Genomic DNA, 17,466 nt, shown 5'->3' on the forward strand with positions numbered 1-17,466 from the left:
CCTGTGCCAAATAACTATAGACAAGGGGGTTGTGTTTTCAGGGCAGTTCTGGAACGCTGCTTCTTTCAACACGGAGGCCTCCTACCTGCACTTCCCCACCTTCCACGCCGAGGTCAGCGCGGACATCTCCTTCTTCTTCAAAACTACAGCTGTCTCTGGGGTATTCTTAGAAAACCTTGGGATTAAAGACTTCATACGAGTTGAAATAAACTGTAAGTTTCACCATCAAGAATTCTTGGTGCATTTGCCAAATTAGACAGGTGCAGGGAAGTAGGAAGGACATATTTTCTTATGTCTTGAGATGGCTGGAGGTGCCTGAAAAGGATAAAATGGAGACACAAAGACTCATTAATCTAGACTTAACCTACCTCTCCTGTCAGAGTTTCCCTGTATAGCCTTGGTCATTACACTTAATCTTGTTATGGCTAGTTTTATCTTTCTTAAACAGGTGAATGAATTTACTTTTTTAACACTGATGTTAAGTATTTTTTTGCTTTTTAGAGAAAAAGCTACTCATTAAATATACCTGTAGACTGTAATTTTAGTTGAAAGGTGGAAAATTTAACACAACCGCGCTGATGGTTACTTTTATTTCTGTATCAGCAACATACCCAGTATGATGCAGCCCTTAGTGTTTCAGAGGAACTTAGTGTGTATGGTACAACTACGAGGTGAGAGTCTTTGAAGGACAGGATGCTAATGCAAGATACATCAGTCACAGTTGTAATGGGCCTTGAATACTTCAAAATCTAGTAAGTAGCTGCAGTATAACTGCTACTCAGTATATAAAGGAGAGTAGCAGGGAACTTAATTAGTGAGGTTTTGCTTCACTCCTGATGACTTCCAATATTTACTAGTGACAAAAGAGTACTGTGGATTGGACATGAAATGCAACTTGTGTATTCCAAATTCTGTCAAGCTGAGGAAAAACAACCTGAGTACTATGCATTTTATAATATGCTTATAATAACCCCAACATAAAATTTAATAAAACAGGGCCCCAAGGCCCTTTGATTCATTAAACGAATGGTAAATGTCATGGTGCATTATCACAAGGTAATGAGGTATGATTTACTGTTAATTGCACATCAAAGTCCAATTTGGTTGTACTTTAGTGTACTGCATTTCATTCTCAGGGATGTAGAAGTAAAAATGGCATTTTGATATCAAAAATACCGTAAACTACTAAGAGGATTGTATAGTGAAGGCTTTTGTACGTGTGTTAAATCTGTACTCCTAGAGAAATTACTTATTTAAAAGTTTTGGGAAAGTCTTGTCTTTTAAACTTAGGCTTCTCATTAGTAGTTTGGTGTAGTGTTTCTTGCTGCCAGATGGAATTTGCAGCCTAAAGGCCTTGTATCGAGGAAGCTTCACAGACCAGCTGCTTTGAAGGGAAACGGCCTTTTAGCAGATGCAGGGGCTCAGAACAGATCTTTGTCTATCCCCATGGAGTGTTTCCTATCCAAACTATCTAAGAATCAGCTTCCAAAACCAGACTTATCCAATTTGCTGGTCTTGAAATAACAGGTTTTTATGAATTTTCAATCCACAACCTTGTGTTTGTGTGGTCTGTGGACCTAGTTCTTGGTCATTCTGGAGTATTTAGCATTTTAGGAACAGTAAAAATAGTCAGTAGCAAGAGTGTTAAAAAGTTCTGGTCCCTTTCAGGCCAGATGCAACAGAGTAAGATGGATTCCTATATATGGCTGTTGTTTTTCAATTATCACCCTGCTTCTAGGAGCCTTACTATCTCTGGACATGTGTGACATATTCCTCTTCAGTTTAGGATCAGCAATGAACTAATTTTGCTTGTCTGTTTTTCCTTGCTTCTTGGATTAGGCTTATTAAGGCAAACAAATGCTTATAGGATTCTCTCCTACCGTATACAACCAAGTTCTGTAATTGTTAAGTACATGCATTTTAAAAGATTTAGTCTGAAAGAGCTCCTTCGTTCCTTCCCTCATCTTAGCATTATTTGTCCAAAATCATTTGCTACCATTGTGTCACTTATGTACAGCATTTGGCACCAGTACTTCAAAAAGAGAACTATTTCTAGAGCACTGTAATTGTTATAGCAAAAAAGGATGGGTACCTACAGCCAAGCATAATCACAGCAGAGATCAAACAGTGAGGCTGCAGGCTTAAATTTATATATAAGCTGCTGTGTAGGAGATGGGTAGTAAATGCTGCTGTACTATTTGCTGACATAAAAGGTAATGGACCCTATATTTATGTAAGATTTCTTGATGTCAAAACCAGGATTTAATTCAGACCTTCACTTCTTCACATCTGTTTATCTATTCCAGCCCCCAAAGAGATCACCTTCTCAATAGATGTCGGGAATGGCCCCACAGAAGCCACCGTGCAGTCTCCCACACCCCTGAATGACAACCAGTGGCACTATGTCCGAGCGGAGAGGAACCTCAAGCAAACCTCTCTCCAGGTGGACAGCCTCCCCAAGAAGGTCCTGGAGGCACCTGATGAGGGGCATTTCCGCTTGCAGCTCAACAGCCAATTATTTGTAGGTAGGGACCATATAAGGGTTTCTGTAGATATGTACAATATTTCTATGTCTATACCATGGTAATGCTATTGTTTCAGCAGTGAGCTTGCATGTGGTGACCTAATTCTGCTTTCTCTTCTTCCACTCCTGCATAGGCAACATAAAGTAAACCCAAACTACTGCCTTTACACTCAGAGCACTAACCATAGTTTAACCATACTATACTAGATGGTATTTTTAGGGTCTAAGATTGCTTGAAACATATTTATTGCCAAAGAATTCATAGTATTTCTTCTAGTGCAGCACTGGCTGTGTAATTTGCAGTAGGAAATGTGATCTATCTTTTTAGATGTAATGTAAAAGGCACAAATTCATCATATAAGTTTCTGGGGCAAAGCCTGATGACAGTATGGTCTTAAAGTCTGTTCCTTCAAGCGTGTCTGCCAAAACCCTTATTTGACCATAGAGTGCATGTGTGAGAGAAATATGAACACAGTCAAAGCAAATACAATTATTTTAACTGAAGGTGATCTCGCGAAGGGAAAAAAAAGAAAAAAACTCTGTTTGCATATAATTTGTTTCCTTATTTCCCTTGCAAATGAAATCTAGATTGGGACCACCTTGTTTTTGATAAAATAATCAGGGATACAGAGGGGCTTCTCCTTTTTTGTATTCAAACACTGTCTTTCTGAGTAATTTGCTCAGTGATGGAGGGGGTTGTAACCTGCTGCTTATTCAGGGCCAGGCAGGTAACTACTGATTCTTTCCTTAAAATGATTTATCTTACTTAGATGAAATGCTATAACAAACCTCGATCTGTCAATTAATTTTAATTTTTACCCGTGTATCCACACCCTTTGATTTAAGAAGATTTTGGGGTATTTATTTGAGCTTTTTGTAGTGTACGTGTGCAGTAATTACTGGGCTGTGAATGTAAGGAATGAATCTATTAAGATAGATCCAGCTGCATCAATGGCCAGGAGTCCCTCCCACATAGCTGTTGATTTATACCTAAAATGATCACTGATATACTCAGCCAGAGGAAAGTTCGCTGAAGAACTCAGAGAAGGGAGGCTTAAGACTGTCACAGTGTAAGGTTTCTGTTTTCTGGTATGAAACATGCTGCTAATCACTTGCTTCTCAAATGCTGAGATGATCCTAAGAACATGTTCTGCTGAAGGCCAGGCCTGGCAGCAGTAGGGTTGGGCTGCTAAAGGCCTTGAAAGCATCAGAGAAATCCAGCCAATGTACTGTTTCCAGGTAAAAAATTTAGAGAATTTAATGACTGGATAGACTTTTGCAAATTTTTGGTTGTGTCTTTTTAAAGGAGTAAAAACTATTTAGCGTGTCATCTAGCAGATATGTCATATCTATCAACTGCTCACCATCTCATATCTGAGAAATAGTATCTGCCTATAAGCTTGCTTCTCTGCCTCAGCAAAACAAACAGGTTACCTGAACAAACTTCATGGTGGTTTTAAAGTGACATTAATCCATGAATTACATTATGGAAATCCATGGTAGTTAAGGATCTCATGTTGTGGCTGGTAGCCAATCACCACGTGGCCAGTGGTTTACTTCCCCACACACACACACCTCCCCGGTGAAATAGGTGAGGGACAAAAAAAAAAGAAAGTCGTAGTTTGAATAAAAAAAATCAGTAGTAGTAACAAAACAACAGAAACAATAGTAAGTCCAAACAGGTGAAATACAGCAGTGACTCACTGACTGGTGACTGGTACACTGCCCAACCACACCAGAAATCCCACCTGCCAGGAAATGAAAATGAAAATGATGAGAGCACGTGTCCATGATGTCACATGATATGGAATACTCCAGTGATTGATCTGGGCCTGGCCTCTACCTATGCTCCCTCTCAGCCCAAGGAAATTTAACTCTATCCTGGACGAAACCAGGACACCTCAACAGAACAACAAGGAATCCTTGTCAGCAGAACCAAATGCGAAGCCCTGTACCTGGGCAGAATATCATCATGCATCGGTACAAGCTGGGGACTGAGTGGATGGGTAACAGCTGTGCAGAAAAGGTCCCATTGCTTTTAGTGAAGGGCAAATGTACCTTATCTGAATGTAGCTGTGCGTTGAGGAACAGGATGGACCAGCTGATCTCCAGCAGTGACTTCCAACCTGATTGTACTTACTAATTATAGTAACCTCTAGGACATAGTTACTTTATCTCAACCAAGAGCTGAAAAGTTCTCACTGTGCAGTAGATAAATTGTTTTCAGTTGTCCATCCACACTTAAACTGAACCCCGAACAAGATGGACAGAAAACCTAATATTTTTAAGAATGCTTTTTTGGCCCTTAGTTCTACCATAATGAAAGTCTAAATTGTCCATGACTTCCTGAGTTTTCCTAAGAGCAGTCAGCAGAGCTGGAAACCTGGAAAGCCTCCTGATTCTGATACTGTTTGTCCCCAGGTGCTCCAGGGAAAGGTGGCAGAAGTCCAACAATACACAGATGTGGCATAATTTGTCTCTACTGAAAGTCTCATTCCAATCTCTAATAGGAAGCAACTGATTTAATACCTCAGCCATGCAGAATGAATTTTACCCTATCTGAAAAATAAATGCATAAACAACCTTGTAAAAAGGAAAGAAGCAGCAACATATAACATTACTTCTTACTCCCACTGTAATCCACAACATATTTGTTTCTGCAGCATTCTGCATACTGACAGTGATTAAGGGGTTTCCACAATTAGTATGCACATTCTTAATTAATAATCTATGTAACTGGCATGCTTTTCTTTTTTAAAAATGTTTGAAATATTTTTTTTATTGTATATCCCTAATTCGTTCAATTTAAACATGGAACTTTGTTTCCACGCTGGAGGTAACTAGTCATTAAGATATAACCTTTTTTCTCTTGATTCTTCTCCAGAATCAATTCAAATATTTTGTAAATCTCATAAATAAGGCTCAATGTCAAAATTTAATTTAGTTTACTTATCTTCTGGAAGGTTTTATTGATCCTTTGGGATGAAGGAACTATATTAATATCATGTAGCATTATGATGATGCGATCATCATCAATGGTGATGCACTGTAGCTTTGAAACTACAATTATTTTCCTGTTGCTTCAGAAACATCAACCTACATGTAGTATATGTGAGATGGTTTTGTGTCTTTACCTTTTAGGGAGTTATATACAGTAGATCAAACATAAAATAAATTTGGACATTTGTAAAATTTGACTATGGGGCAGTTGACATATAACACAATTCTAAAGGAGTTCTGTTAATCTGGACCAATTAATTCCTTATCAACTGCTTCTGCCTGTTTTATGAATTAGTTATTTACTTCTGTTTTGGCCAGATTTTTCCTTCTTAACCCAAAACCCAGATGTATTTAGAACTTTAGGGAATGGAAGAATATAGCTCTTGGGGGTTTTATGTTAATTTGTTGGAGTTTTTTAAAACTTGGCTTGTCAAACAGACTTGTTACTTTCTATGATACATAGTAAAGAAAGTTGAACAGAAGCCTTCTCCAGCAATGTTAACAAAACAGTCAGTTGTAGGCAGTCGTGGAGTTGTGCTTCATTTACTTCTGATCTAGCGATGCTGACACATTGTGAGGAAGTTAATCAGCCTTTAAATACTTCGTAAGGATGAGAGTTAAGAAGGCCTGACTTGCCTTGGAAGTTTATCTTCAGATTGACTGACTTAGGTATTTTAGGAGATTTAGGCTTTTACTGAAGATTTTCCAATGACTAAGCACAGAGAAGGATTTCTCTTTTTATGTGTGTAGGTACTTTTATGTCCAGTAAGGGATGAATTCACACTTCCGTCTTCCTCAGTGGAGGCCTTCATGCTGTTTATTTCTTATTTACCCTGCTACCAGTTTTTCTGAAATATGGGAGAACATAATATTCTCTCTCTCAAATTTGGTCAAGGAATGAAAAACTATTGGATTCAGAGATAAGAATATACCACATGTGTGACCAGTTATACTCTTCCATAAGAAAACAAACAAACAGACAAAAAATCAAAACAACCATCTAGTAATTTTAGATGGAGAAAACACTGATGGTGAACTAATGTAAATCTGTGTCCTGAAAACTGTGAAAAATATGAACTTGAGTTGTTTCAGAGGAATACTAACTGGTATATAATGACAGTGAGTTCAGTGTTTTGATGCCATGGTTGCTTATTCCAGCAGAGAAATCCAGATGTTCAGAGACTATAGCAGAACCTGGGAATCTCACCATGATTTACGTTGTCTCTGTGCTAATTTTGAGTTGTGCATGTTCTTGAATTTAAGCCTGTCTGGGTCATTGCTAGGGTAAAAATCAATTTTCAACTTATTCTATGTACTTAAGTATAACCATGGATGTCTTTAATGTTCTTAAACTGCATTTCTGTGGAGTGTCTCTGAATGTTAGGCATGTCTTACTGGGGCTTCAACTCACATTACATTACTTGGATCAACAGTACTATCTGCAAGAAAGCTTCTTCACTCACTTCTGGCCTTGATAAGCATAAAGTAGTGGTAATTCATTATCTGCACACAAATGCACCCCAAAATACTTCCACTTTGGAGCTGTTACATCATCACAGATAGAGAAGTTCACATGAGTTTTACATGTCCTGGAAAGATGTACTCACATAGTGATTTCTGTTTACCCCAGAGTCTCTTTTATACATCAATATTGTATAAAAGGATAGAGCTGAGAATCAGATGCTCCTTCCCATATGCTCATACTATTCACTGTATTCACAGAAATGCTGGAACTTGGGTGTCATTTCTTTCCATAACACCTGTTCTCCACTCAGGTCTGCTCTGCCATGTTTCATTGTCCTGTTTTGTGTTTGATTCAATGATTCTTGGCTGTTCTTGCATCTTGCTGACATATCTGCCATGCATGTCTGTCTTTGGGGGATGTTCCCCTTGAGGGAGCAGAAACTTAGCATTTGTTCTGGACAGCACACCACATAATATGTGTAAGAAATCTCATCACCTGTTGTTCCCCGGATTTCACTGCACTGATAATTTCTTACACATGCTGTTCAGAATATCCATAGGAAATTACTGTCTTCTGTCTGGATCTGCCTGGAGATAAAACCAAAAGGAGGGGAGTCAAAATGGAGCTGTTCAGATCTAATGTCTGTCCTTTTATCTCCTCATCCATAGCAACACAATGTGATAGGATTCAAATTCGCGATTCTTGTTTTATTCTATCACTTCCTATAAATATCTGTATCCAATTATGGTTTCTCTCTGTTACAGTCAGTATATATAGTCTGCATAGTCACTAAGAGAGACAGAGAATTGCAGATGAATTAATGTTCCTATGATTAGATGGTGTGTTAAATGTGTAATTGACATACAGAGCACTTAAGTGTTTATCTGTGTAGTACCAGAAAGAGTTTTTCTATGGCTACACTTGTTGCAATAACTTAAAATAAAGACAGAAAGTCTACCTAAAGCCAACATTGGCACACATGGCATATGTGGCAGGCTTCCGAGATAGCTTTCTGTGGTGCAAAGTGGGAGAAATGACTTTTCATTGCCAGTACACTCAAAGTTGAATAGGCTTGGATTTTAAAGCAGTCTGGAGGAGTTAGAAAACCATTTCTCACTTTCTTTTAGTGGGTCTTGGGTATCTAAGTGCTTTAGACTGCTTTATAATCCCCAGTCACAGCATAAATATACTTGCACCTGGCTATGTTTTTTCTGTTAATTTAAACAAATTATAGCAGAAGGAGCAAATCCCAAACAAATGTAATGTCTAGATAATATTAGCTGCACCAAACTGCCCAGCAACAGGCTAATTTGGAACATTAAGTGCTCTGAAGGGATGGGCAAAAATCATTCCTTTCAATGGTCAGTTGCTTTCAGCATTCAAAATGATTGACATCCTTTTGGAAAGTGCAGCTGCCTCTTGGTATATATACCTATGGTCCTGGAGGAGCTGTGTCATCATCTCCTCTCATGGTGTAGTCTGAGATGAAACTCTGTCTTATCTAGTGGAGAAAGCATGACCATAACACTGAACTGTGGGGAGGGGAAAGACAGCCCTCTCAGATCTCTTTGAGAACAGGATTTGCACTCAGACTGGTAACATCAGAGAGGAAAAATACAAATCCTAAATAGTTAATTTGATGCAGAAAGCCTTGATCAGAAGTTTTTGTGCTATTCATTTGGTATGTTAAGGAGCCTAGCGAAGTTAAGTGCTTGGGTTCCTGCTTTTGTCTTGGGAGCAGAGGAGTGAGGAATCCTGGGGTGAATCCCCTCTGTTGTAGACAGTCCAAATGCAACAATACCCCAAAGAGAGTCAGCATCTGAAATGCTGGGGTTTCAACCCCAAGCCCCAAATTAAGGTTGACACATGGGTGATTCCCACAGCCCTTCACAAAGGGGGGGGTGAGTTTGTCTTTAGGCTTCCCTCCAGGGTGCGGCAGCCTTGCAGACAGAGCCATTGGGTAAACGAGCCCCGGGTGTTCTGCATTCAGTAACCCAAGGTCAGGTGTCCCACTTGGGGATAAAAGCTGGGACCCCTTGCAGGAGGGGCAGTGTCTGTCTGTGAGGTGGATGCCCTGTGCAGAGTTCCCTGTTGGGGAAGGACCTCCTGCCTCCCTGGGACTGGGCTCCAGTCAGGTCTGGCTTTTGTAAATGGGGGCTGTGTAGAGATTCAGTGTGTGGCTTCCTTGGTCTTATGTGTTTGGCTTGTTGACTCGGCTGTCTCCTGTCCCTTCTATGGGAGACTGCATTTCACCATTTATTCCACCCATTGTTGGTTGTGTGGTGTTGTTGTTGGAGTCGGTGGGATTGATGTCAATTATGTATAATCTGATTTGTTTGTACCCCCAGAGCTCACCCATGTACTGACCCTTTTGTATCAAATACAATTTGGTTATTGGTTCATCTTTATGCTGGCTGTGTCCTTTATGCTAGGCCTGATAATTGGCAAAACAGCATCTGAGAAACTTTCTTGGGAGACAGAGAAAAGGAAGGAGGGAAATATAAGGGGCATACTTTGTTTACTGTTTTTGGTTTTAAAGGGATCTGTAGACACTTTGAGATATTGTGGAGACCAGGAGGAGTATTTCATGCTTAACTCCTTGTGTATTCTGTGTGCTTTGTACAACTTTCAGTTTGAGACTATCAAGTGTGACTTGGATGTCTTCTGAGGAATATCATTGCAAGTTCTTCTGCTCCTGAGTAATAACAATTATGTTTCTTACACTCCTATGACCTTTCCTCTTCTTTGTGTCTATTACATAAAGCAAGAGTGTTTCTAATACTTTTTCACTCTGCTTCAGCCTCCCTAATCTGGTTCTTATGAACAAAAAGTCCTTTGCTTTTTAAAGAAATACTTATTTCATTGATAGAATGTTAATTATTTAGCCAATTGTGTCACCAAGCTACACCATGAGTGCTCGGTTTTGAGCTTCTTGCCCCCTCCTCTCAGACTCTCTTCCTTGACCCAAGGCTTCTCAGTAAAATTCAGATGTATAAATACCTTGCTGAAAATAGCATAGCTCATTTGACTGTCACCTCCACTCAGCAAAGAACACCCTTAACCTTGTTGTTTATGGTCCTGAGGCTTATCCTAAAATATGTTTTCCTGAACAAAACATCTAGGTCGCATCATGAAATTGTCCAGTCCAAGAGACCTATTACAGTAGGAAAAATCTGCAAAGCCTAGTTTGGGGAAGAGTTTTGTTTGGTTGTTTTCAGTTTTTCTCTGCTTTGCAGGAATGTATTTGAAAGATTAAGTCTAGTCAATTGAAGAAAACTACCCAAATAATAAACAGATTTGGTTAATCAATACTGTTTGGATCTAGGATTGTATAGATGGTCTCTGTTAAGCTCTATAATCTCTAGACATTAGAAGAGTGAAAAACTTACTTTACATGGCTTTCCAAACTGCTTTAGAGAGCAGTAAGAATATGGGTAGTACGATAAACATGACATCTGTGGAATAGTTAGCAATAGTTTGTAGTCATTCTTTAAATGTTACAGATGGGATTTATATGTGTGAAGCAGTGAGGCAAGGAAACTCATTTATCCTTGTAATATTTGTTGTTACCTTCCATGCAAATGAAAACAGATTAACCAACCACCTTAAAGAGGGAAATCACATTTCTCCTTATTTGGATATTACTGAAAATTCTGCATGGTATGTTTGGTTTTGGAGCAAAATCTATAAAGAAAAAGATTGTGTGTGCACAGTTTCAGCAAATGCAAAAGGGTTGATTCTTGTGCTCAGAGGGCCTTTAAAATAAGTGAGCTAACATTTGCTCACCTGAAAAGAATAGCTGGCTAAAGGGGAATCTGAAAATATTTGTTTCTCTGAGAAAAACATCATAAAAATAGAATAAAATAAACCTGTCTCACACATTATCTCCAGTTCAGTTATTCTAATTCAAATCTGGTATTTTTGCTATTAGTGTACCATAAAGAAAAGTATGCTAGAATGGTATAGCAGAACAACAAGGTTTTGGTGAGATTGCTTTTCAGGCCATTGCTTCATTCTCTTAGTTTGAAGAAGTCTTGCTTTAATTAAACAATTTATGAGAAAACAGATGCTCTTCTGCAAGGACTTATCAAAAGATGTAATCTTATGCACTTTGATATAGAACCAACTCCTACAGAAGAATAATTTGGGACGATAACTTCTTTCATACTACTTTTGCAGGAGAATCACCAATAAAGCTATCATTTTAGAGCCTGGAAATGCTGATAACTCCTGAACCAGAATTAGCTTTTCTAGCAGCAATCAAAATTGCAGTATCTTCAAAAGCAAAACATTGGCAACTGCCAAACAAAACCTACAATGAGAAAAATGGTGGTATTTTCACAAAGTGCTCTAACAATCATCATTATCATAATTCTTGGACACCACCTCTTACAGAAAAAGTATCTTCATTGTAACACTGTCAGCAATTTCATTGGTCAGATAACAAGATCCTTAGGTTGTAGAGACTGAACTGCCCTCTTGCATAGACCCATACAGGTCTGGTCTTAAGAAGGAAATGCAATTATGCTTAACAATTGTAATAAATAACACAACTATGACCTGAACTCATGTTTCTTGCCACAACAACTATTCACATGAAACATCAGGTTGGGCAGTCATGCATAAATTCTGACAAGTCATTTCCTTTCAGCCATCAGGCCTCCTGCTGAACATGATTCATCCCCGCTATCTGCACTCATCAGCATGTGTAACTCACCTGCTGTTGGGATTAGGGTGTTATTTATACTCTCTACTATGGCAACAAATAAAAAAAACAGACCCAAACATCTTCGGTTTGGGTTTCACATGTATTAGGTGATATGCAGACATAAGATAAAGAAGCTAATCTTTTCCCTAAATGAATTTGCAGTTTAAATGCCAGACAGAGTAGTAGATAAGGCAGGAAAGAGAAGAATCACAACAAGAAAGCGTCACATACAGCTTTTTAGTCCTTTCATAAAGATAAATAGAGACCTTTATTTTCCAGGACTGTTCATCTATCTTTTGCCACTGTATGCATTGATATGTAATTGATAATATTTTTTAAAAAATTCATGGATTCATATTTGTACCTCTGGATTGTACTTCAGGGCTTTGATTACTGTGCAGACTCACCAATGAATGCATGTCCTTTTTTCTCTCGTTTTCAGGGGGAACAGCTTCCAGACAAAAGGGCTTTTTGGGATGTATTCGATCTCTGCATTTAAATGGACAGAAACTTGACCTTGAAGAGAGAGCTAAAACGACACCTGGTGTTAAACCTGGATGTCCAGGACATTGCAGCAGTTATGGTAACCTGTGCCATAATGGAGGAAAATGTGTGGAGAAGTATAATGGCTACTCCTGTGATTGTACCAACTCAGCCTATGAAGGACCTTTCTGCAAGGAAGGTAGGTAGCAGCTTTGATCCTAAATCCTTATCAGTGTCTGATATACGGCACAGTTTCACCCATGAAAGCTTGGTGTAGCCCATGTTACAAGAAGATGGTCTAGTATCAGCTGTCCCCTCAGTATTACTGGTTATCTTAAGTCTATAACACCTCCTTTTGACTTAATTGATGGCCTCAGAACTTAAAATGGTGTTGGTTATACTGTTAAAGTAATCAACTATGTCCCAAATGATTCCTGTATTCAACTGCATACAGTTGACTCAGACATTAACAACAAGGGCTGAAATTTTTCATGGCAGTTGTCTGCCCATGTCTGAATGTTTAGTTTGCATTAGTTTGCTTGTTTTTAAGCCTCATCCAGCTTTGTCCACCTAAATAAAATCTTGAGAGATTTTGTTTACAGGGTTTTGGAGTAATGCTATGACAAAAATATGTACTTTTTTCATGTTTTTTCCCATTCCTGTGACAAGCCATCTAAACATCAAGAGTTTTTAAAAATAAGTGTGAAGCGTTCAGAAGCAAACTGATTTGCATGGTTTGGTCTTTGAATGTGTCTTCACTGAACCTTTCTGGTGGCTCATAAGAGACATTGCCAACACCAGAAAAAGGAGCAGGGCAAATAAAGAACGTGACAGCATGCTCTTTGGCAGAGGAAGTCACTAACAAAACTCCTGTTCAATAACAGCAAGGTGTAGCATGAGTGTTTTAATTTCTGTGTCTGCCTCTCACCTCACAAATGCTACAGGTTTACTAAGTGGGCCTGCACCTCACATTAAAAACTGCCATTATCACATCTGTGTATTTCATGTCCAGACTATGCTGTGTTTATTGAAAACACAAGCATGAGGTTTTTGGGATCTGATCATGCACAGGTAGAGGTTTCTCTTCTTTTGGAGCTATAAAAGACAACCTCCCTTACTGTCTGTCTTAGGGTCAATGTGTTCTTTAATAATGACTTTGTTTAAAAAGGAGGCTGGAAAGGACAAATATATTGTCTTTACTGTGGGGGAAAGACAGAGAATATTGCCTTACATGCCAGCTGTCAGAAGATGGTGAACCAAGCATTTATTTGGCTAATAGACATTTTGGCTTGTTCCATCCTGTGGAACTCTGATTCCAGCACTAAAATAGCTGAATTTAGAGACCTGTCTCAATAAACTGTCCTTCTCTGTGCCAGACAACAGACTGTAAGGAAAGACACACTGCTCATCCAAATTAAGGAATGGTGATGTCAGCTGGGTCTGGGGCATTTTGCAGTGTTCTGCTTCTGAGGTAGTCAGCTCATGTCCCTGCCTGTCTAGGAGATCTGTAAATGCAGTATCTGAAATTATACCCTTGGTTTATATATGCTTTCAGAGGTTTCTGCAGTATTTGAGGCCAGCACTTCCATTACCTATATTTTCCAAGAACCTTATCCTGTCACAAAAAATGCAAGCACCTCAATCTCTGCCATTTATGCGGATGCTGTCATGTCCAAGGAAAATATTGCATTTAGCTTTCTCACAGCACATACTCCAAGCCTTCTGCTGTACATCAACACCTACTTTCATGAATATCTGGCTGTGATTCTCTCCAAGAATGGTAAGTACTCTTGATTTGCTACCGAAGGGAGACCAGTGTAACTGTGGTTTTTGTGAGAATAATATAGGATTCTGTACTGATTTAAGTTCATTTCTGTGTCTGCAACTTTATCAACTTCATGGTATTCAGTTCATGCAAATGGCCATCACTCTTGTTTATGTCCCTTTATTTGGCATTCAGTGCTACACATGCCTATTCAGTCTTTGAATAATCATGTTGTTGGGGCTTAAAATGTGCTTTGAGTTTTATTTGGCAAGACTGTACAATAGCAATTCCTTGCTATTTATTCTACACTGAGATCCATTAGGCCTCCAAGATATGGGAATGAGAAATACCATGAATGTACAAGAACACTTGGTACAGAAATATATTATCATTTTATCTTTTGCATTCTGTTTTGGCACATGTATTGCCCTTCACTGGGTTGTTTGAATGGAATATGGCCAGTAGATCTGAATACTAAAGCCAGAAAATGTCAAAGCTTTCTAGGTTCATAGACCAAAATATGAGATGTAAATCTATTTTCTATTTAAAGGTAGATGGTGTGGGGACTTCTTGAAAACATGCAAGATTTTAGGAGCATAGGCCAAATGTCTTCTCAGTAGAATCTGGCTCCTGAATCCTTGCAGTGCTTTCAGAAAACTCAGTCCACACAAACAGCAGCCTAGACAAATGGGGATGTTTGAATTATTCAAGAGTATTCAGGCACTGGAGCTCTGGAAGTGATGAGTAAGCGTATTGATGAGTCACTAGCCTGTGGCAGAACAATAGAAAGTTAATGCTACATGGTTGAATATGTACATTTGACCGAATGACCCAGACCACTCTGAAGCCTTACAAATTCCAAAATAGCTAAGCTTTCAAGTACTGTCAAATGAAACTGAGGGGGAAAAAAATGGTTTAGTCTCTATATGGGCTTTGCAGTTTATCTCCTGGTTATGTCATGTGGCTAGCATTCGGGCTGGCATGGGATGAGTGTCCAAATCCCTGGGAGGGGTGGCTGGCACAGTATCAGCCTAGACCCATTAAGTGAAGTCACAACAGGGTGGTGGAACTACTGAGTAAACCCTATCTCCTCTCCTGTCAGTCCCAGATTTCCATCTCTGATTTGCTCTGAGGCAAATGTTTCTGATTTTCAGATATATGAATATTCCAGGGTGTAGCTCCAGGGTAGCAGAGGTTATCCCCTGCTGAGGTTGAAACCTTGGAATCTGCTTCTCAGTTACACTTGGGTCTCTTGATGCCACTCAGGCAATCGGAAATAGCCCTAAAGTGAATGAAAATGTAATATCCATTTAAATCACATTTACTGCTGCCAGAGTAGTGTAAAATGACCTTAGAAACATGAGTCAATTGACTTTTATTGATGAAATACAACTGTAACCAAACTATAATTGTGAAGTTCTGGAAGGGGGGACTCTAAGAGTGGTTGGCCAAGAGGTTGTGATCAGGGCACTGGGATCTCTTGTGGCAGCTCAGCAGGAGCAGAGATAAGCCTTGCATTTTGGCAGCTGCACCACCTGCAGATTTCTGCTTTAGTTAGAGACAGGGACTCTCAGTACTTCTGGAAATTAGGTGGAGCAGCTCTCAGTACACTCAGGTAATTTAAACAATGGTGGCTTTCTCAGGTCTGTACCACTATGTACTCACTTGTCAGAAGACAGTAACAGTAGTTTAGAGGGTTGGTGAGATGTCAGCCTCCAAAACTCTGAACTATAAAATGTAGCACTATACACAAAGAATTATTAAGATAACTTGCTGACCTTGGTTAACTCCTGAAAGTCTCTTTCAGGGTTACTCTGTTCACACTTCTGTGTAATTCTTTCAAGACATTCATTTCAGTCATGTATATTCTTTGCCTTTTGTCCCAAATGTAATAATTTTTTAAATCTTGTATCCTCTTATTTTTCAGTCTTTGTTGGAATTGAAATTATTCCAATGAAAATAATGTTCAGATATGTTACTCTTTCTTCCTCCAAGAGGTATATGCTTGTCATAAAGTTACTGGACTATGAATAACAATGTCCTTTGTAGCATTAAGAGCAAGTGCAATTCCTTCTGTCTTACTGGCTCATTTTCAAGCAGTCTTGGTGAGTCTGACAGTGTATAGTGGGACCTAAGCTGGTCCCTGCTGGATAACTGATTGGTTAAATAAAGGTTAGGCTCCTGGTGAAATGGGAATGGGCATTCTACGCTTAACAGTTGAGCAGTAATATTCTTTGCCATGATTCCAAGACACTTTCCACTTGTTAAGAAACTCTATTGGAACATTTATGTATACTTTAATACTTCACCTTTTAAAAGTATTTTTCAAGCTACTACTTCTGTATCGTGTTATTCCTCTTCTCTATTATGCACAAAATAACTAGGCAAATTATTAGTTAATAAAAGTGACAATGAGAATGTTTCTGATAATTCAGAATATTTAACATAAGTGAAAGTGTCTGCAAGGCTTATTCATAAAGTATATTAAAATGGGCTTATATGAAAGTGAACTTGTATAGGGGCAGCTATGGTCTAATCCAGTCAGCTGTGAAATGTTTCCTGTAAAATCAATTGGTTTCAGTAAAATTAATAAATAATCACATTTAACCCCAAAACACTTTGCACTGTCAGTCTGTAAAAAAGGTCATATCATTAGAAGATACAGTACATATTGACTAAGACACTAGAATTGGGGTAGTAAAATAATTCATTTATAGTTACCCAACAGGCCAGTGTCAGGTCTGGGAAAGGAAATGAAAGCTCCTCATGCCCACTCATGACTTCACCCACCCAGATCAATGCTGCCCACACAGAAAGCCCTTCCAGTGCTTGGATCCTTAGTCTCCAGGTGGTTCATGAAGGAGGTAAAATTATGATAGATGTTGGGTACCACCATATGTCAATGTAGAAGCTACAATTCTAGACCTATACAGACAACTTCCTTCTATAAAATGAGATGATCAGTAGTGCCCACCAGCTAACACTTCTAGAAACAATTCCCAACCGGAGAACTTATCAATATCACAAGATTGTTCTTACTTCTGATCAACTGACTCATGACCTAGCAGCTTATGGGTAAGTTTTCAAAAGCTGATGTTTTTAAAGATGATTTAAGGATTCTTTATACCATTAGTTAATATTTATGATTCTAAATCGGGCATGTGTCTTTAAAAATAATATGCAATAACTTAACATTGTTCACTCCTCCCCAATCTTACGTATTATACCCATGGATTTTTTAAATTACACGTATATAGGGATGTGTATGTATTGTATATAGATAGGTGTGTATATGCATACGTATGTAAAGCTCATATAGTCCCATTGATCCCACAACCAAAAGATTAGCAGGACTGTAATAACTGGCAGTGTGTTTTTAATATCAGTGCTGTAGAAATTTCAAATTATAGTGCCCATTGCTAAGCTACAGAAAATGGGTAAACATCTCTAATTAGCCTTTTCACTGTGTCAGTCCACAGAAGTTATTCATATCATGGGAAGCTGCTGCCAAGAAAAAAATA

The 17,466-nt window shown here is 38.7% G+C and overlaps 1 protein-coding gene across 6 annotated transcripts in view; it reads left to right on the plus strand.

The window, feature by feature from the left end:
• The window catches only part of CNTNAP5 (contactin associated protein family member 5), a 299,895-nt gene that overhangs the window by 244,738 nt on the left and 37,691 nt on the right, over window positions 1–17,466 (plus strand). For all 6 annotated transcript variants that reach the window (XR_012633925.1, XR_012633926.1, XR_012633927.1 and 3 more), the window contains 4 exons: window positions 42–212; window positions 2,307–2,525; window positions 12,140–12,379; window positions 13,736–13,960. Coding sequence is in view for 2 of the 6 variants with exons in the window: in XM_074910307.1 (XP_074766408.1) it covers window positions 42–212; window positions 2,307–2,525; window positions 12,140–12,379; window positions 13,736–13,960 (855 nt within the window). In the remaining 4 variants the exon portion in view is untranslated. The remainder of the gene's footprint in view (window positions 1–41; window positions 213–2,306; window positions 2,526–12,139; window positions 12,380–13,735; window positions 13,961–17,466) is intronic.

This window comes from Athene noctua, chromosome 7 (assembly GCF_965140245.1).
Source record: "Athene noctua chromosome 7, bAthNoc1.hap1.1, whole genome shotgun sequence".
Lineage (NCBI taxonomy): Eukaryota > Metazoa > Chordata > Aves > Strigiformes > Strigidae > Athene > Athene noctua.